Genomic DNA, 21,684 nt, shown 5'->3' with positions numbered 1-21,684 from the left:
AGCCCACTCAGGCTCTTCCGGAGGAGAAGGTCCATCTCCCTCCCCTTTGCCCTCGGTGCAGGAGGCAGATCTTTTTCTAAGGTAGGGGGGTAGTGGGGCGGGGACATCTCTCATTCTTTCCCCAAGTCTATGCAGGGGTTTTATGGGCCAGACTTTTGCGGTTGGTTCCAGTGGGGCCTCCTGCCAAACCGTGTGCCTCTGCCTCCTCCCCTTCGCCTCATCTCCCTTTCTAAAGAGCCAAGAATCTTCCTGGGGGTGGGTGGGGATGGAGTGTTTGCAGCGAGGATGCTGGTGGGAGGGAGCTTGGTTCTTTATGGTCACCTCCCTCTCCTGGTCATTAGACAAGAGGGACTCGCCATTTGGAGCTGTTGGAATTGTTCCTCATGGTGCACTTCCGGCCACTGGGGCCTCCAGCATGCTTGCAGCTAGGGGAATTCCTGACTATTCATCTCCCCCTGAGTTTTTGGTTGCAGATCTGATACACGCGTGTGTCGTGTGCGTGTGTGCACGCGTGCGTGTGTTCAGAGTGAGCACAGCACAGGGTGTGCCAGGAGCCCTGTGAGTTTGTATGACTTGGGGTCTGTGCTGGGGCAGGTGCGAGTGCTGGGAGAGTGTGCTTGTTCGCTGAGGCTGTTTCGGAGGGTCTCCGTCAGTGTGTGTGCAGATGTGGGTCATTATTTTTTTTTCACAAACACTGCCAACGCTGAGAAAGGCTGCTGAGCATAGGTGGGTGCCAGCGTGTGTCCTTCACGTGCATGGTGTGTGGAGGGCAGATGCGGCCGGGTCAGCTTTGAGCAAGGCCAGGGGCTGCTGGGTGCCAAGCTCACTGGAGTGTGGGTGTGTGCCACGCTGCCAAAGACTGGTGTCCGTGCGTCTGTGTGCATAAGGCTGTGGTTGGAACTCACTGGTTCAGTGCAACTGGGAATTTATCCTCAGGAGAGATGGCAGACTGAACCCCCCTCACCAGGGCTTTCCTGAAGAATCCCCCCTCCAAGAGTAGAGGCGAGAGATTATGAGGAGGAAGGGAAGGGATACACATGGCAAGCCACTTCTTGGTGCCAGGCCCTGACTAAGTGCTTTCCCTTGTGATATCCCCTTGACCCTCACCACAACTTAGTAAGGTGGGTGTTGTCGCCATTTTCTGGATGAGGAGACTGAGGCTCTGAGAGGTAAAGTCAGGTGGACAGTAAATGGTGGAGCTGGGATTTGAAGCCAGGCCTATCTGGCCTGCGTTGCCTCACAGAACTATGAGGCTCATTTATCTTTTTGCTCAGCCCTTTCCGGGGGGTCTACAGAGCCTCATGCAAGGAGATCACGTGGGACTGGGTACAGGGGAACACAGGAAGGCAGGCGGAGGGAAGAGAGGGACCCACCAATCTCTGCCAGTCACTCTCCTGAAGACCCTTGCCTTTCACGCTGGCCCCACCCCTTACCTGTCATGAGACATGGGACAGGTGGGTCTGTGCCTCGGTTTCATTCTCTTTAAAACAGACATACTGGTGGCAGGGGTCTCAAAGCACAGTTGTGACCATTAGAGCATTAGACATTAGAGCATACAAGTAAGCTCCTGGGCCGGCACTTGCACACTGCGAAGTCTCAACATTGAGTTGCTTCATTATGGTTCTGGTGGTCATCACCGTTGCCCTGGCTGGGGCAAGGGGTGTTTGAGGGTCATACTCACCTGACAGCTCCTGGCCCTGAATCTTCCCTTTCTTCATATCAACACCCTGAAATGAGAGACAGACACAGGTGTGAGAGACTCCTGGGGCAGCGGAAGGCCATACCAGCACACTTCAGTCCAAGTAGGTTTTGCTGACTTCTTTCTCTCCCTGAGGGAGTACGATGGAGGAGTACGAACATGTATGGCTGCTCCTGGGATGCGTTGCCAGAACTGGCTATAGGGTTTGGAATGGCGCCTCAGGGGGTCCAGGGAGAGAGGACAGACACAGGCATCGCTGAGGGTGGCCTGGGGGTGAGGGACGGACCCCCTGAACATGAGAGGACACTTCTGGAAGGGCACTCCCATCATCTGTGCCCCTAGACTGGGCATAGGACACGACTCTCTGTCTGTGGGGTCTGGTCAGATCTAAGGCAGGGGCTGGCAATCCTCACAGCCTTGCTAAGCCAGCCCATCCTCTCAGGTTCTCTTTGGGGCCTTCAGAATATTAAGCCAGTGGCTTCTGAGTAACCAGAAGGGCAGGGAGGGCAGGAGGAGGTTGGACCGCTGATTCTGAGGCAAGTTCTTGATGGGACTCAGCCCACAACCTCTGGGCAGATTCTTTGGCCTCAGTTTCCCTCCTCTTCCTTCCCCTCCCTTTTCCCCTCTGCTCCGCGTCTGTGGGATAATGAGGCGATCCCGGGGGCGGGTGCTAATTATTGTTTGTGCAGGACTGGGAGATGCTCAGATGAAAGGGACTGGAGCAGGGCCCCTGGGTCTGTGCCACAGCTCGGGGCCCCTAGGTGTGGGGTTTTATAGCCTTAATGATGGTGATTAGCATGGCTCTTCACTGGCTCTGCCAACACCTAACTGTGCCCTGGCTGTCTTTCCACCAAGCCCTCCTGAGGCAGCCTCTGCTCCTTCCCCTCACAGAGGTGCTCAGGATGAGGGTTTGGGAGCACGGAGCTAAGAGATCTCTCATTTCTCTGTGGAGACTCTTGGGGTCAGTTGGGTGGCCCAGCTCCTCGTGCGGGTTACCTTCTACAAAGTCAGAGCCCCACCCCCGTCTTCTTGAAGCCCCCTGATCTCTTCCCCTTCGGGCTGTAGCTTGTCCACCAACCGTTCTCACTTTGGGCCTCCTTTGCCAGAACATACCCTCCCCCAGACTCGTCCCTGGTTGGGAGAAAGGGCAGAGGACGGCAGAAGAATGGGTCCCTCCACCTTGGGCCCCCTTCCCACTTGGTTTTCCTCACCCTGGGCAGGTGAGATCTCTGTCCTTTGGCACCCTTCCAGCCCCCTCGTGCAGTCTTGTCTGCTCCAGAGCGTCCAGGCAGCCTTCAAATTTAGTCCCTGGGACAGCAGGGCCATGCGTGGCCAGCTCTGCCTTGGCTGGCTTTCTGCACGGTCCCCGACTCCCCCAGTATCGGGCAGTCTTTCCCAGGGCTGGCAGGGGGCCCAGGTGTGGCCAGGGGTTAAGAAGCCAGGGGACGCCAGGGTAGAGGGAAGGGGTTGGGGAACGGAGGCCCCTCCCCTGATTCCCATCTCTCCCAGGAGAGGACGTGAGGGCCCAAGCCTTAGCACCCACTCTCCCGAAATAGCTCTCTGGCGGCTCTAGGGCGACTGAGAGATGGGGACTAAGCCCAGAGCGGCCCAGCCCAGCCTGCTGTGTGCTCCCAGCCTCCCCCTCACTCCTCTCCAAGTCAGCCCAGCCAGCGGTTTGTTTAAACAAAACAATAGCAACCTAAGCTGGCTGTTTCTTTTCAATTCCCCACAGGCTTGGGTCCCACCCAGAGTGATAAACAGGCCTCTCTCCTCTGTGTGAGTGCAGGGAGGGGTGAGGGTGGGGGCTGGGGCCTGTAAGGTCAGGGAGTTTGTGCAGAGCAGCATGGAAAGTCTGATCTGTGGCCCTGATCAGGGTGGAAAGGCTCTCCTACCCCTCCCTTTCACTCCAGGGAGTCTTTTCTCATCAACTGGGGCCAGCTTGGCACAGACACATGCACACCCGCACACCCGCCGATTCATTGAGTAAAGCCAGCAGTCCTTCCTGCCTGCCTCCCCTGGCGGAGAGCTCAGCTGAGGCTGCTGCTGGGGGAGCGCGAGCAGAGGGCACTGATGGCTTCAGAGTTTTCAGGGTCTCTCTGGAGCTTGTTATACAGACAGGCACTGGTCCTTAGAAGGAAGGGCAGGAAGGCTCTAAAGAAGCGCCAGGCTGTAGAGGTGCCCCTGCAGAGCATGTGGTCAGTGTGGCTGGTAAGTACTCAAGTTGGGTTGAGGATGGGCTAGGCTTCCTTTGGGCATAAGCCTTCCCCCATTGGTCTGTCCTGGGGGTGGGCAAAATTTCTACCATATAATCAACATGTGGTAGGAGCCTTAGGAAACCAAATTCAAAGGGTGAGAAAGTTGAGACTCCAAGGAGCTCAAACTGCTTGTCCAGAGCCACAGAGCAGTGAGTGGGAGAATCTCAGAATATTCCAGGAGGAAGGCGCCTTAGACCCTTGGACCTTTGAGACCCACTAGCTCAAGATCTTGTGTCTTTTGACCCACAGTGACATCTTATGCTTTTCCTACAACGTCATGATGACCCTATCACTTCCCCAGGAGGCACTGTTTTAGGAAGACTATTATTAAAATACACAGATATCACGTGGAGGACTGGGGCCACAGCGGAAATGGTTAAATAGTTGCCTGCCCCGCCCTCCAACCCCATATGAAACCATGAGCTCTTCCGAAATGTCTTCATGGATTAGAGTACCTCAATTAGCCTGAGATGACCTTAGAAAGCTGGAAATCCCTGGGGATGGATGAGATTCAGGGATATTTCAAGGGTGGGGGGGCTGGGGTGGGCAGTGGGAATCTATGGGTCTAAGCACTTCCTAGGGAGACAGGACTGAGCCTGAGGGTGGGCAATGAACCTAGCATTTAAGGAACAGATCCCATACCTGTCAAGTCTGAGCAGACAAGAGCTTTGGAAAGAGAGTCTGCAGTGGGGAAGGGGCTGCTGAGAGCTCCCCGACACCTGGTCTCCTCACCTGGACCCCTCCTGCCTGGCCTTCCCCCTCCCCCAGGTATCCTGCTCCTCTTTAAGATGGGCCCATCCCAGACAAAACCTCCTTTCCCTTACTATAGCTAAGACAGATTGACATTTGCAAAAGGAGCTTGTCTAAATGCTAAGGTTAAAAAAAGGAAATAATTATAGAAATTACAAACAGCATAGAAATTGTTGGGTTTCTGATCCTCAAGAACACCGAAAAGCCCAAGATGGCTTTCTCAGGGTATCAGGACAGGAACACCTGAGGTGTTAGGGCAGTGTATTTAGGAGGATGCCCAGGGCCCTTCTAAGTGTTAGAGACTAGATGACCTTAGGGAGGCAACTCTTTTCCTTATTAGCATCCTCTGGCAAGGGGAGGAGAGGTGGAGGTGGAAGATTGCTCAGTAGGACCCTTAAATGCCCAGGATATAAGAACAGTTTCCTCTTTTTCTTAGAAGTTGGTCCCCAATATGTGTGCACCTGCATGTGTGAATGTGTGCATGTGTGCATGTGTGTGCATATAGGGTATGTGCACAACTGCTTGGTGTAGGAAGAGGCACAAATTATTCTAAATGCAGAGAAGAAGCTTGACTCTATGGACGCTCTGGAGGAATTTCTGGGCTTATAGACATTAGTTGGGAGCTGGCATATGAGATGCTTAAGAGAAGGTGAAATGTGACCAAGAGTCAGAGAGTCACAGTGTCACCTCTGGCCTCCAGAGCCTGCTTTATCACCTGCACAATAGGGCAGACATGCTGGGGGGTGGGGGGTGTTAATATCCTATGACAACAGCTCCTAACCAATGGCTGCTAGAAAATGAGGCACAAATACTGCAGTTCCTCACCTCTTGGGGGGAATGATGGAGCAGCATATTTCAACACTGGCTCCAGGTACCCATAGTGGAACTTGTTTGCTCATGAACCTTGACTGAGTGCCTTCCTTTTGCTCTCTTACCCTCCCCCTTGCTGGTGCTTCCTTGTGTCCCTTTGAAAATACACTACTTGCACTAGACTCCTTGTCTCAGGCTCTGCTTTGGGGGAACCCACGCTAAAATAGTAAGTCCAACAGACGTTTGTGGAAGGAGCAGAGAGATGAATGGAGGCTTTGTCTAAGGTGTCATGGGTAGCTGGCCTTGATGCCAAGACTAGAAGCCTCTACTCCTGACTCTGTCCCATATCTTCTGATGGGACCACACTGCTACTGTCTGGACCTGGATCCTTCTGCCCTTCCGAGCCAGGTCCCAGAGGTCCCGGATATATTAAGCCCTTGGAGTACCACAAACAGATGCGCCAACTAGATGAAAGTCACTTCTATCTTTTGTTTCTTGTCCATGGGGCCACCAGAAAGTGACATTTCCTGAGAGTCAAGGGTCCAGAGGCACCCCTTCCCCAGCCTGGAGAAGCCTTAGGTAAAGGCTTCTTGAGACTGGTGGCCAGATTCGGGTTGTGAGGTCTGGTGGGTGGGGCCCCCAGCATGGAGGCCAGCCCGGTTTCCTCATTCCCCTTCAATTACCTACAGGCAACTGTCCGCCCACCGGGGCATTTGTGGAGGCCCAGGGACTGGTGTCTGCTGACCCCTGGGGTAGAGGGTCAGCAGCACATTTCCTAGAGTCTGCAGGAGATGATTTAATCGCTTCACCCACTTCTTCCAATCTAGACAGGAAGATTCAATCACTTCTCCTGCCTGGCTGCAAACCTCAGTCAGAGTGGTAACTTTCACTTTTTGATCACAGGGTGGGTGGCGCTGTCAGAAGAGTCCTGAACTTGAAAGGTGAGTTACAGAAAGATGTTGTGGGGATAAGGGAGACTGAAGGGAGAAATGAACGAAACAGTACTTGGGGTGCGGCGGGGTAAGAAAGAAAAAAGGGAAACTGGAAACAGAGTTCCAGGCTCTCTGACATGGGCACCAAATGAGAAAGTTCCTTTGCTGTTTTGCACAGCTGCCTGCAAGCTGCCAAGTGGCAAAGGATCCAGGAAAAGGCACAGGATTGGAAAGTGCTACCCAGCAATCTGTGTATTCTGCAATTAAGAAGGGGTAAGTAAAAGGCACTGACAGCTCCCGGGCTCTGAGGTCTCCAGGGGCTGTGGCTGCCACCTAACACCAGCCTGGAGAGGACCCAGCCGTGAAGACCGGTGCCTGCTTCAGGGGAGAGGCTGTGATCAATTAATCCTGTGGCCTGCTTTTTTGCCCTGAGGCCAGGGAAAGGAGGGCTGGCTGCTGAGGGAGGTGAAATGGAGTCTGTGGGAAGTGGTGAGAAGGAGTCACTCACCTGAGCCCTCTTGGGGGCTGAGTGCTTCTAGACTCCAGGGTGTAGGATGGCCAATTATTTTGTGTACCCAGTTTCCCTCAAGAAGTGTCAACATCAAAGCCCTGATAGTCCTCTTCCTGGCACCTTCATGGGCAGTGGGGCTGAGTGGTGAACAGTCTTTAGATAATGTGCCAGTGGGTAGCCTGCAGACTTGGTATCCTGGCACTGACTCGCAACAGACCCCTGGGTTTTGACTCCTAGTTTGGCTTCAGATCTGGAGTCAGTTACCTCCTTGGGTATCCAGATGCCAAAATGGGGAGCGGTGGGGTGTGGCTGAGGGGTTATTATCTGCTTCTTGGAGTAAGTGGTTACCCAGATGAGAGAGAGGAGCCTTTCCCAGGGGTTCAGCGTTCTTCATGACACTGGGTTAAGAGGCAAGATTTCCCAAGGCCAAGGTCAAGGTTGTCTGTGGCTTAAAAAGTACAGGCTGTCCAGGCCCTTTGGTCCAGGCCCTTTGTTCCAGGCTATGTGGAAGTGCATGTGGTTTCCAAATAAGTCACAGTGTCTCGCACCTGTGTGTATGTGATATTATCTAGCATGGAGTTGGCCCTGAGGAATGATGGCTGGGGAGATGGGTAGATAAATGAGTCAATGAATGAGAAGCCCTGTGCTGGAGACAGAAATATGAATGAGACCCATTTTACGGTATTGAGGAACTCGTGGTCTAGTGAGGTAGGTAAACCAACAAAGAAATAACTCTATTATAGGCCTAAATAATTGAAGTCTGTGAGGAGTGCTGGAGGAGCACAGAGAAAGGAAGTTGTAACTGTCTGGGGGTAGTGATTAGGAAAATCCATTGAGGGGCGCCTGGGTGGCGCAGTCGGTTAAGCGTCCGACTTCGGCCAGGTCACGATCTCGCGGTCCGGGAGTTCGAGCCCCGCGTCGGGCTCTGGGCTGATGGCTCAGAGCCTGGAGCCTGTTTCCGATTCTGTGTCTCCCTCTCTCTCTGCCCCTCCCCCCGTTCATGCTCTGTCTCTCTCTGTCCCAAAAAATAAATAAAAAACGTTGGGAAAAAAAAAAAAAAAGGAAAATCCATTGAAAGGAGGCTGTACTCTCTCTGGGCCTTGAAGGACGTGTAGGGGTTTTTTAGTTTTCCAGTGGACAGATAGGGGAGGGGCAGCTTAATTTGAGGGAACTATATTAAGAATGTATAAATATGCAAACAAGACGTGAAAAGGGCAGGTGGGTCTGGAAGAAGCTCAAGATAAGGCTGGAAATGTAAACTGGGGTTAGGTTTGAATGGCAGGCAATGCTCCTGAGGATCAAAACCACCAGCAACCTACACTTTGGGTCTACAGCCCCTAGGCAAGACTTCTTCCATATGCTTAGCAATCGTGTACCCAGGAGAGTCATCAGAGTGGGCCAGTGGAGCTGTCTCTGGTCAAGAAAGTGTCTGGATGGGGCCGGGCTTTGGAGCACTACCCACGTGGCAGGTCAGAGCTGCGTGGGGCTGAACTCCACCACTGTGGCCTCATTCAGAACAGGTGAGTCTGGGACTCCAAACGCAAACACCTCTCTTTTACAAATGATAATTTTGTTTCAGATCATTAAAGTACCACATGCTCATTGTAGAAAAGTTTTAAAACACAAAAAAGAAAAATAAAATTCTAGAAAGGAAAAGAATCCCCCAGATCATTCTGTATAGAGATAACTGTTCTGAGAACACCATGGCTCCCTTCCTTGCATTTGGGTCCCAAAGCTTCTTGTCACACGGGTACCAGGTTTGAGCCTCTGGTCCTTTTGGGGCCTGCAATGGCTGGACTCCCCTCTGACCTCTTGTGGAGGAAACTCCTGAACCTCTTTCAGTCTCTGAAGCTCAGAGACTGGTTTAGACCTCAGGAGAAGGCAGATCCGCTCCTCTTTGCCCCTTGCTTACCACAGATCACCCATTCTCTGGATGCAGCTCTGGAGCAGGGTTAGAGAGGGGGAATGGGAAGGAAAACGGAATAAAGATCACAGGTTCTTACTGAACCTGCTCCACTTAGAAACAGACAAGACATATTAGATAATTTGAAAGCAATATCATGAGTCGGTAGCTAAATATAATTATTATGCATCGATGTCAGTTTAGACTGAAGATGGCCATTTCTAGATACATGGAACAAAACCTGAGGCTTTCAGAATCAACAACAGGTCTCTGGAATGCCTCCGCTATCTGGAAGCATGTAGAGAATTGGCTATTCTTTGTAAGCATATTTCCCTGATTTCTTGAAACTTATAGTTTTAGTTCCCCAACTCCTCTCATCTTAACTATTTTGGTTAGTGATCTTATTAAACACTAGTTCTTATCTTCTTAAACACACACAGAGACTACCTTATGTAATTTTAAACACCACTGTGGTTGTCACAGTGAATAACCAGTTTTGCACCCTGCTATAGCACCAGACTGCAATGCTAAAAAACAAACAAAACGAACGGGCCATTTGGCCTTCCGCCTGCTCAAACCTCCTCAGGAGCCAACAATTTAATATTTATGTGGTCGTGGTCACCACATAAAGAAAGGGGAAACACCTCTTGCCGGGTGCTTACAATGCGCAGGCACTCCGCCAGCGTCTTTACACAGGTTAGCTCCCTCTGGTCCCCATCTTCCTGGACATTTCCTGCTAAGGAGCAGTGACCCTCAGGAGACCCACCACTTGGAGGACGGAGGCCGCCTGCTCTGCTGAAGGAGTTGTGCTTCGTGGTCTGATTTTTGGCAGCGGCAGGAACTAGGGGAGTGGTGCCATCCAGTTAAAAGCAGCCCCACCGCATTAGTGACTGAGTCGTTAACACAGCCGTCCGAAAGGGCAACCTGGGCTTCAGTCCAATGTCATTACCAATTAGCTACATGACTGTGAGCAAGACGCTTACTTTCTCAGTGTCTCAGTTTCCATACCTATGAAGTGGCAATGATAATGATATCTGCCCTGGTCTCCCACAGAGCTGTTGTAAAGATGAAATTAGGAAGTAGAATATTCTCAGGTCTCCCAGTGCTGACCCAGTGTAAGGGTCATCATGGTCCCCCTTCCCCGGGGCTGCCCACTAGGGGTGGGGTGGGGTGGCAGGGGGTGGGAGGGGACGGGAACCCATCCTGCCAGCTCCCTCTTGCTGTGGCAGTCCTGAGAAGTCTCCTGGCAGGGTTGGTCTCATGAGGCTGATGGCTCTGCCGTGGGCTCAGAGGTTGCTCGGCTGTGACCGTGGGCCCGTCCCGCTGGGTCTGCACTCACCCGGGGTGTGTGGGGCGCATGACACATAATGTTTATTAATATGCCTTGATGAGGGGCATTAATATCTCTTAATGACACCATCTGAGCCCGGCTTCCTTCTTTCTTTCACTCCTCGCTCCTTTCTCTTCCCCCCACCCACAGACACACACACACACACACACGCACACACACACACACACACACACGCAGAGAAAACGAAGGACAGGAGGGAGAGCTGTCGGGAAGGAAGGGCTCCAATGGGAGTCCCCTCATGGGGCAGACGGAGGATCCTGGATGAGGGAGGCAGGAGGCTGCTGGGGCTCTGCTGTCAGGTGGAAACTTGGCCAGAAACTGCTGGGTGATGGGAGCAAGGGAAGCAAAACAGTGGCAAGACTTTTCCAAAACTGGTGGGGAGGAAGGGGAGTGGCAGGGGCTGAGACAGGAGCCCAGGAGCCTCAGGAGCTGAGGAGGGGCTGGGTTCCTTCATGGGAGCAGGGAGAGAAGATGAAGTCTGAAGGTCATTCGCAGGCTGGGTCTTGGCAGGGAGGTGGGGGGGGCAGGGTGAGAGAGAAGGGAGGAACAGTGACTCACACTTGCTCACACACACACTCACGCACACATGTGTTCACACACTCATAGCCCCCCACATGCATGCTCACATATACATGTTCGCACACGACCCTCACACTCACATACTTAGGCACATGTGCTCCCACATACCCTCACACACTCACATAGATACATGTTCACAGCCACACACACACTCGCATATAAACACAACATGCTCACACACACACATTCACACACATATGGCTGTCATGCTTCCTTATGCACATGCACCCACACACATGCACCCACACTCACACATGTCCACACAGTCACATACACATGCTCACACACACACACATGCATACTCATACACATACACTCACATGCTCACACATGCAGGTTGCTGTGCAGCTCTCTGCACTTGTGCACTTATGCACATACACTCTCACACACACGCTGACATAAACACATGTTCACAGTCATGCACACACGTGCATGCTTACATGCACACTCACGCATCTCACATATACACACTCACAAATACGATATGCTCATAAAATATGTGCTCATACATACATGTACTCACACACTGACATATATACTCACATATTCACACATATAGCACACTCACAAATGCATATTCACAGTCCTACAGATGCACAGTCATGTACACGTACACATACAATATACATGTACATAGTCACACACACATACTCACAAAGTACACACACACACACACACACACACACTCCCTCTCCTAGGCCGCCTGGCACTGGTGGGCATGTCAGGATGTCAGGGCCTGAGTATGATGGGAAGACCAGGGTGATGGGGCATTTGGAAGGGGCCGGTGGTGAGGCTAAAGCCTGGACTGCAGGATTCGGACAAGCGGGTGTGGGAATCTCCAGGCCCCTGGCAGGAGACCAGGACAAAGAGATGGCTGATTAGGATTGTTGTTTGTGAGTAAGAACAGAGCTGTTGTGCTGCCCTGTGAGGGCCGATGGGGTGGGGAGGTAGGAAGGAAGGGGAGCCCTAGCAGGAGAGGTGGTCAGCAGAGCGGGGAGCACCAACCCTGCCCCTCCCAGCACTCCAGCATCGAGCTGCAGGGTGGTCCACTCGCCTCTCCGTGCCATATAGAGGCAGAACAGTTGGGAAATGGGGGTAGTTAATCCCCCAAATAAACAGGGCTTGGGAAACTGCACCTTCCAGAGGGAGCAAGCTACATCCTCAGGCCTGGCGCCTATCTATCGTGGCTGCACCCCAGGAGGGAGGACACGAGACACTGGCGAGGGCCAATAACCTGAGACGAGGACCCCAGGTCAGACCTTTGTTTCCCAGGGGCAGCTGGACCAGAGGGGGCCCAGCAGTCCCCTAGTGCCCACTTGGCCTGGAGAGGGTACCCCAGGGCTTATGGATGATTGGGGGCACTGGTGTTTGGACCACTCCGGGGTGGCTGCGAGAGCTTGATGGGGGCTCCCCTGGGTTCTGTGGGATGGGGACCACCTTCACAATTGCTGGGAGGCTTCTCAGAGCACCTGGTTCAGCTTCTCCACTGGCTCCTCATTCCACTAGTCCTATCTCCTCTCTTTTTGCCTGAGAGGTTTCTCACCATTCCCAACCCTGTCTCAGGAAACTGCCAGCTGCCTCTGGGCCATTCTTCCCTCTCCACGTGCCGCCTAAGAGAAGCTGGTAGTCCTAGAGAAGCAGGCAATGGGGCTGGGGGGCTGCGGGCATGGAGTGTAGAGGGGGGCGCCCAGCAGTCATGGGCCCTCTGTGGCCTCCTGGGGGAAGGCAGGTAGCAGTGGTGGGAGTCAGGCTCCTGGGCTCTGTTCTCTGCTTTCTCTTCCTCCTCTGCCCTACTTTAGGCTTCCAAACTCAGTTCTAGTGGGAAGATAAAGCATAATCCATAATTTTGGGCCTCCTCTCTCCTTCCTTGCCAGAGGGCCCAGGACTGGTAAGACCTTATGAAAAAGAAGGAAGAAGAAAGGAGTGAGGAGGGAAGGACGGAAGGAAGAAAGGAAGGAAAGAAAGAAAGAAGGGAGGGAGGGACGGACAGACTTTCTGGAAAAAAAAGCTTGGGGATCAGGATGCTGAGCACGAAAAGATGCTGGCAAGACCTGGTGGTTCTGTGAAACCCTGTACTCATTAGAAAGTGTGACAATAAATAGAAATGCTAAGTCTCATTCAAATCACATCTTGCTCTTTCCACAGGGGCTGACAGTGAACTTGGCCTTGCTGCCCTAGCCCTTCACTACTCAGAACAGCAGCAGCATCACCTGGGAATTTGTCAGAAATGCAGAATCTCGGGCGCCACCCTGGACACACGTGAATCAGAATCTTCCTTTTAACAAGAACCTGCAGTGATTCATACGTACATTAAAGTCTGAGAAGCGCTGCCTCAGAGTCCTGCTCTCAGGCCTTTCTGCCCACTTTCCCTGGGGTCTCTGGACTGGTGGCAGCAATGGTGGGAACCAGCCCAGCTCTTGTCCCTGACAGGTCTCCTTCAGGCTTCGGAGCATTTGGAATCACCCTTCCCTGGCAGCACTGACTGGTCCTGAAGTGGCCCCAGCTCTCAAGTCTGACTATTTGGACTGGTCAGACTCCTGGGCGGTCAGAGGAGATGGGTGGACTGGAGGCGTTGGGGCTTGGCCAGGACTGAGAAGACACCAGGCACATCCTCTCTCCAGCATCCCCACCTGGAGTTGCAGAAACAGCCCCAGATCAGTGACTCTCAGTGTCACTTGCTGTTCTGGACATTTGAGTTTCTGGCGTTGGGCAGGGCAGTCCCTCCTGCTGGTGGAGGACCTGCGTGGGGGACCTGGGTGCAGTTTGATGGGCACTAGCAGGGGATGTTTGACACGCCCATGGTAGCTCCTTTCTCCCTGATCATGCTCCTCACTCCTGACCCTCTTTGGGGAACGTTTATTCCCCAGGTGTTCAGGGACCTCCTGGGAAGGAAGAGGCAAGAGAGCATTGTTATTCCTTATAGCCTGTAGACCAGAGGGGGGTTGCATGAGGCTCCCCAGGTGTGTGGGTCAGGGTCTGCTTTAGGGCCCTGGTCCTAGTAGGAGGCCTGCCACTAAGTGACTTCCTCAGGTTTCCCCCCTCTGAGATGCCCAAGTAAAGCCGTCATCCCTGGCAAGCTGCCAGTCTGCCCTCTCATTCGTTGGCCATGCCAGGGCCTGTGTGGTGGGCCTTTGCACCCCTGCCTGTCTGTGTCAGGCCAGGCTCCTTTTTCTGGGCCAAGGGAAATGTGAATGTGACCCGCTGGAGGCCTGCCAGGACTGGGGCTTGCTCTCTCATTCTGTTGTGTCACCTTTTACAGTGCCCGGCAGGCAAATGCCAATCTGGGGAGCTTGGCAATTACGATGCAAAAACAACCGAGACTGAACTCTGTAAACACCCTGGCCTCACAGTTGCTCTGCCTCTGGAATGCTTGGGGACTGACATAACCCTGGGGAAGAGAAAAGAGATCTATAGCCCTCTCTGGCAAGGCCAGTGGAGCCCGGGTCCCTAGGCTGTCCCTTTAGGGGTGGTCATCTATTGGGGGGCCTCTCAGCTGAGCCCCGTGGGCTGATGGGAAGGCAGGTGGAGAGCTAGGCTTGGGGCAGTTGCCGTGCTTGGCTTCCTGCCCTATGGGGATTGTCATCAGTCTCCAAGTGTGTTGAAATGAGTCTTTGCACAAGCTTGAGGAGGGCCCAGCAGTTCCAGGTGACAGTGCCCAGGGCCATGAGGAGATGGGAGGAAAGGGGATGGGGTGACAACAGGGAAGAATCCCAAAGAGGGTCAAGGGGCCTCCACAGCTGCTGACTCCCCAAACTTCTGGATCTGGGGCTTGGTCTGCCTATCCGTGAACCATGTGGCTGGACCTCAGAGGCCTTCCACCCCAGGAGTCTGAGATTCTAGGATGCCAGGCTGATCCCAAGGCTAGGCCACAGGAAGCCGAGACAAACTTCTCCCCAGAACTTTTTATTGTGAGCAGTCAATTGCCCTGGCATCTAAGGCTGCAGTGCACAAGCAAGGGGTCTTTAATGAACGCAAATGACAGCTGATTAATCTGCCTCCTCTCTGTGGGGTCTGGCCACGCTCCATTCGGCCTCCATGGCCTGCACCAGCAGGGTGGGCTCCAGCCTATTACCACTGCGCTTGCAGCCCTAATGGGGAAGAGGGGCAAGCCTCCCAGCCTGCAGTCCTGTCATGCATGAAGGGCTGACCCCTGCAGGAGTGGGTTTGGCCCCGCCAGACTCTCTCTCTGGGTGCTCCCCTACAGGAAGGGGGCAGCCTGCAAGGAAAGATGCAAGCAGGTGCTCAGTGGGATTTGTGCAAAGGGGTTACATTTGGGAGGTAAGTGGGGGCACTGTCTAGACAACGGCAGATGGTTTGTTTATGTTACTTGCCGACTGTGGCCTCAAGAAAGCAGCAGGTTTCTCAGATCCTTCGCACTGTGGGAAAAGGCAGAGGGGGAAGGATGGGGGCCACAGAGAATCCCTCTTTCTCTGCCAGGTCACCTGCCCTGGCTCCTGGCTGATATCAATGAAGTCCACATTTACTGTTGTGCTAGGTGCCAACTGCGGTGCAGGTGTGCGGGTGGTTTACAGTCTGACAGTAACACAATGAAGGGGTAGTTACAGATGTGATGCATGCTAGCAAGAGGATTTACAGAGGGCAGGGAGGGCTTCCTAGAAGAAGCAGAAAGACTCCCCACCTGATAGTGGTGCTTGGCGGGGGGAGGGGAGGGAGAACTGTGCACTGGGAGGGAGAGGCCCCTATTTCCAGACTCTAGCTACTGGGCGTGGGCTCTTTCAGGGCCCGTATCACCTCCTTGAGTTGAGGGAGGAGTAGGAGAGGGAGTGAGTTAGGACTGGAATGGAGGCTACTGACCTTCTCCTGGGCAGGACCCCCGGCTGAGAAGCAGAAGCAGAGGTCCCTTCTAGGGGAGAAACCCCTCGGTTTCTACTGCAATAAAGAAGGGGCCCCGAGCTCTCTCCTGCCACAGCCTCTAATGATGGGGTTGGGGTGTAATGAACATCTGCGTACTCATAAAACAGCCTAATGACCGCCCTCATTTCATGGACCCCTTTCATCTTCACCCGTTCCCAAACCAGAAGGGACCATCCTGAGGGCTGAGACCCAGAGCCTGGTGGCAGTCACAGACCCCAGCTGTTTGGGGTGGGGGCCAGTTGGTTCCTGAGCCCCTTGGGGGCTGCCTTTTCCTCTTCCATCCCTTATCTGTTTGAAACAGCTGCGAGAATTTAGGTCGATGGCTGACCAACCTTAGGAAGTGGGCAGGGGTTGGGGAGGGAGGAAGGCATGTTCGCCCTGATTCTTAAGAATGGTGGTGTCGACACCTGTAACACGTGGCGCAAGGAAAGAGCGTCTAGCACCCGCTGCCTGCACCACGCCCCCTTCTGCCCAGGTACTGATAGGAGCTCACAGAATCATCCAACACCTGACAAGAGCTAGACTTGTGCAGGGAGGGGTTCAGCCTGCTGAATCACCAGCAACACCTGTGTTTTGCTTGGGAGGTCTCCCGCTCAGGGACTAGCCAAGCCTGACCCTGTTTGGCTTCCTGGAGCTTGATGAGATCACAGCCCCGGGTGTTGTGGCTGCAGGCCAGTGTGACCTGCTATGCAGGGAGTATTTTTAAAGAGATACTTGCCCCTGTGTTCCCAGCATTAGCTCCATGAAGAGACTCAAGTTTTTCCGAGCCCCACACCTCTCCCAAATCTGATTGTAGAAATTGGTCAGGGGAACATGAGATCACTTGGGATGAAATGGGAAGTGGAAATACACAATCCAGCAGTCCACTTGCCATGGACAAGCCCCTCCAGGGGAGGGGTGGGGGGTGGGGGGTGAGGGGTGGGGGGTGGGGTGGGGAGGAGTCAAGGGATCCGGGACTGGTAGCATTAGAGGGAGGTGGGATGGGCAGTCCCCAAGGATGGAGACAGTCCACTTTGCCTTCCCCAGAGCTATGGAACTGTCTAATCGTGGTCTTCTGCTCAGAGCCTGCAGAGAAGCCACGGGCCACCATGACAGGGTCTGCCACTGGCAAGAAACTCACGAGTGAGTCAGCCTGCAGCCTCAGTGTTCCCATCCAGGCGCTGGCCCAGCCCTGCCTCCAGGCCATTTGCAGATAATTGAGGTCACTGGAGGGTAGAGACTCCCAAGAATGTAGGTTCCTGTGCCCCTCGCCAATACCCTATTTTCACATCCCCTCCCTTTGGACACAATTGCCCCTTTTCAATGTAGGGCAGAAAAAGCACTGCTCCCAGGTCACACTTAGCCTCTCAGCTGGGGGCACCAGACTAGAAAAGGAACATACAGAAGCACAAGTCTTAAGTCTTTGCTCTGGGAGAGCAGGGAGCTGGCAGCTAAGGTAAGTCACTGGGAGATGGTGTCATGGTTGGTAAAGCAACCACCACCATCCTGGACGTGTGTCAGGCACCTTTGTGCCACTGTATCATCTAATCTTCCTTTTACAAGGAGGCAGAAAGGGCAGAGAGTATCACCCCCCCCCCCCCAATCTGCAGGTGGGGAACGCAAGCCCTTGAGAGGTTAAGTGACTTGCCTGAGATTACAGTCCCAATCGGCGGCATATCTGGGAATGCAACCCAGGTGTCCTGGCCCGTGCTCCAAACCTCCTGACTCATAGCCCAGTGTTCTTTTGCCTACACCTCATAACAAGGGGGCTGTGTTAAGGAAATCAGTTCTGAAGAGATGACTCGTGTCCCCTTTGCTGGAATCTTCTCGGGTGACCCTGGATGTGCTTAAATTTGGCTGTAAGACCAGTTTAGATCTCCCCACATCTCTCCCGAATCGCATCCAGGCCTGGAGGCAGGAAGCTCTTCTGACAGGGACAGGCTACTTCTCCAGCAGCCTCCTGACTTAGGGACCCCAAGGGCCATTGAGAGGGGGTGTGGGCAATAGCGAGGCATTGAAAACTCCCTCTGGGGAAGTGGGACCTGGAGGGATGGGGGTGGCCAGGTGACTCAGGGAGGGCCCGAGGCTCAAGCTAGAGGCTTTTCCCATCTGAGGCTGGGGGCTCTTCTCAGGGAGAGTTGAGGTTCCTTATGAGCTTGGCTCATGTGGTTTCTCAGTGTCAGATGCCCTCCACAGATTCTCTTTTCAGTCCAGTTCATATTTCTCTGTGTCTGTGAAGCCTTCTTCAACTGCCTTTCCCCTAGGGCTTCCTCCCTCACACTGTGCTTGGCTCTGTCGTGCTGCATGGCGTGGACTCCTCAGCCTAATCTGCAGCTGCTGGCTCTTCTGCCTCTCCCCTGGCCCTGAGCTCCTCCAGGGGATCTTGTTCTGTACATCCTCTCCTGCTCTTGTGGCAGGGGGAGGATGCGGGTAAGTCCCTGGGGCAGTGGAGGAGGAGGGACTGACACACAAGTGCCTGCCTGGTCCTTGTGCTCCACACCTATCAGTGCGCTAGATCAGCCCGATGGCCCTGCTAAGCAGGCAACTGAGGCTGGGGGAGCGCAGCCACCTGTCCTGGTCATTAGGTGGCACAATGGGAAGTAAACCCAGGCATTTCTGATTTCAGACATGATACTCTTTGCCTGGTTCAATTCCCTCTCTCAAATGTTCGCTTAGAAGAATGTGTGAGAAAGTGACAAAATGGATTATGCATCTATGGAATTGAATCAAGGTATTGTCTCCTGGTTTGAAAAACGCACCCAGCTTGTGGCATGAGAAGCATTTTTATTTCACTAGATTCTCCATCCCTTCCTTCCTCCTTCCCTTCCCTTCCTTCCTCTTCCTTCCTTCCTTCCTTCCTTCCTTCCTTCCTGGAAACATTTTTGCTGCAGTGAGCTGTAAAAGGGCCCCAGGGCATGCCCTTCCGGTGCAAGGGGTAGGAGCATTTCTCTGCCAGTCCAATTGCCCAGGGGTGCAAACCACCCTGGGGATGGAGAGAGTCCTGGGTGCAAGGGGTGCTCCGTTTGGGGACAGGTTGGGCTCTTTAGGTCTGGAAAGCTATCAGACGCCCTATTTATGGCCCCTGGTTGTGCAGTCTGTGACTCTGTTTTCTGACTCTTCTGGAGTAGAATGGGGAGAATATGTCAGTCGTCCAGGACTAGAACAGTTGGTCAGACCCCAGCCACAGGGACAGACACAGGATTTCCCTTTCCTTCCTGCCCCTCCTCTATTACGCCAGCCTCCCCCTCCTCTGTTCTCTCTCCTCTCTCCAGCATCTTTCTCTTGAGTCCTCTGTTCTGCCCTCTTCTCCCTCCTCCTCTCCTTCCTTCCAACGGGACCTCAGCCCTCCACCAGGAAACAGATTTCTTCAGACCATCTGGTCCTGCAGTCTGCCTTGCCTGATCAGCACAGTCCACCCAATACAATATTCTGCGGTGATGGAAATGTTCTAGATCTGCACTGTTCTACATAGTAGCTCTAGCCACATGTGGCTCTTGAACGCTTCAAATGTAGCTACTGCTGTAAAGAAACTGAATTTTTAAGCACTTTATTAAATTTAATTAATTTTAAATAGGTACATGTGGCTATTGAACTAGACATCAGAGCTCTAAGTGATACCAAGTGCTCGACTCTGGGGAGGTCCCTGGGGGCACCCCCACCTTTGTCCAGGCCATGTCCCATCCCCTAAGTGCCTTTGTGTGGACCTAGCTTCTCTCCCATGCTCAGCTTCCTGACCAGTAAGAGGCCACGGAGGCCTGGGTTCTGGGCTTGGAGTTGGATAAACATGGATACTGGATCTGTGAGCCTCAGTAGCCTCTTCTGTAAAATAATGAGGATAATTTCTTGAGGAAGGTGCCCAAACCTCAAGGTTTCTTTCCAGCTCTGAGTTCCATGCTTCTTTTGGGCAGGAGTCTGCTATCATCAATCTGGGTGAGTCAGTATGAGCAGCAGGGCAGGTGGTGTGTGTGTGTGTACACACATACATGTGTGTGCACCTATGCACATGCACACATGCATACATATACAGACGTGCACATGTGGTGGAGGGGGCTATGAGGGGCAGCAGTGGTACTCTGGAGACCCCACTTATCAGTCTGACCCTGTCTGATTGAATGGCCTGTGACTAGAAAAGGGGTTAAAAGCTCTGTAATTAGGGGAAGTTTGCAGCCTGACTCCACTCCTGGCAGGCGTTTGCCTGTTCCCTGGCCCAGGTTGCTCTGATGATGCCCCAGACTTCCTCTTCTGCCATAAATGTCTCCCGGAAAGTCTTCCCACAGAGGCCCCAGGGGCTTTCTCAGGGAATGAGTGTGTGTGCACACAGCCACTGTGGAGCAGGAGCCCCAGGCCACATGCACGCTCTCCCACAGCGATGTTGGCCCTGGCATTGGAGGGGATGTCTGTCCCAGCTTGGGTGGAGAAAGGAGGAGGGGCTTCACCTGGACCCAGGCCCTGGCTTAGGCAATGCTTAGATTCTTAGTCAACTTGAATGCCTTGGACACTCATGCACACACACACACACACACACACACACACACGCACGCATACACTGAGTAGGGAGGTATGTAGAAGGAAGATAAATCAGCCTTTGCTGCTTTGCCCTCCTTCCAAGCTTCTGCTACAGCAGATCTCCCCACATCTGGAAAGAAGGAAAGGATTCCTCGAGAGAGGGCTGTTCTCAGGCTCCTTGCGTGTGATGGAGGCTCCAAGCCTATGGCTGAGGTCAGAGGGACCACTGAGAGGAGACCTCTGAGGGCAGGGGAGAGAAGCCCACCAGCTAGTATATGATGGGGCGTGACCACAGTGTAAAGAGAAGAGGATGCCTTCTCTTTTGCTTCAGAAGGTATCTAAGCCTCGGGGATCTCAGGTCACAGGACCCGCCTTGTAGAGAGTTGCATCAGAGCGAAACTGCATGCTGGATGCCTTGGGGGAGAGGGCACTGAGGGCTTGTGATGTAAACCTTCCAACCTTTAGGAACTTGGGGTCAAATCCTTGGTCTCCACCAGCTCTCCCCTCTCTGACCTTTCATTTGCACTAAATGGCACACAGAAGGAGGTGGTCGCTAGGGGTGAGTGAAGAAATGGGGGGGTTGAATCAGAGGTCACCAGACTTTAATCAGCCCTGAGTCAGAGAGACAGGTGGGAACAACATCAGGTAGTCTCGGGGTTCCCCAGAAGCAAGAGCTTCCTGGGAAAAGAGAACCCTCCCTGACTGGGCAGCTACGAAGCTCTAACTGCAGGCCAGGCCTTTCTTTGCCATCACTTACACTACAGGAGAACAGAGAGGCCACTACAAGAGAATGATTCAGAAGCAGACCTGCCTGGAGCCAGGAAACTGGATCAGATGACCCAGTGGGTCCCTTCTAACTCTTGTAATTCCACACACAGGACTCACTACATCAGTGCCTCTTGGCTCTGTAGACCTTCCCTGGTCCACTGAGAGTTTGGGGTGGGGTGCTATTGTGGGGGTTGGGGATATGTCAATCTGGGGTCAGGGAACTGAGAAAGGTGTGGGTACAGAGGGCAGATACCATGGAGTCCTGCTGGAATTTCTGAATTTGCTCCAGTGTTTTTGCTTCCCGGAAATAGGAAAGAGAGTGAGGATGGTTAGAAAGATCTGAAAATTGCTTTTTGGTTATGCATGGTTTTGGCAAGAAAGCTGTGGGGTGTGTTCCTCCTTTATCATAGCTGGCAGCCCAGATTTCCCACGATACGATGAGGTCTGGCTGGTTGGTACCTCCCCCACACGTCTCCCCACACATGGGTCTCTGTGTAGCTCTTCTTGGTTTAGGTCTGTGGGCAAGAGGCCCCCTCTGTGTAATGTCTGTCCTCGAAGCACAGCTGCCTTCCCTAGGCTCATGACCTTCACCTATCCCCCAGCACTGAAAGCCATGCCTGCCCCAGCCCCTGCCTCTGTCCATCTCCTCCTCCCTGGACAGGTGAGTCACCATCTAGGGCAGGGCCACCAAACACAGTATATGGATTAACTCTCTGAGATGGTCCCCATTTGCCTCTGTGTCTGAACACTGCCGCTCCTTCCCTTT

The 21,684-nt window shown here is 53.4% G+C and overlaps 1 protein-coding gene across 5 annotated transcripts in view; it reads right to left on the bottom strand.

Annotated features, from left to right (window-relative positions):
• PEBP4 (phosphatidylethanolamine binding protein 4) overlaps positions 1-21,684 on the bottom strand; it is a 225,220-nt gene that overhangs the window by 11,736 nt on the left and 191,800 nt on the right. For all 5 annotated transcript variants that reach the window (XM_047856100.1, XM_047856101.1, XM_047856098.1 and 2 more), the window contains one exon: positions 1,682-1,727. In XM_047856100.1, coding sequence (XP_047712056.1) covers positions 1,682-1,727 — 46 coding nt within the window. The remainder of the gene's footprint in view (positions 1-1,681; positions 1,728-21,684) is intronic.

This window comes from Prionailurus viverrinus, chromosome B1 (genome assembly GCF_022837055.1).
Source record: "Prionailurus viverrinus isolate Anna chromosome B1, UM_Priviv_1.0, whole genome shotgun sequence".
NCBI lineage: Eukaryota > Metazoa > Chordata > Mammalia > Carnivora > Felidae > Prionailurus > Prionailurus viverrinus.
The sequence above is the reverse complement of the archived record's forward strand: the minus strand, read 5'-3'. Positions and strand labels throughout refer to the sequence as shown.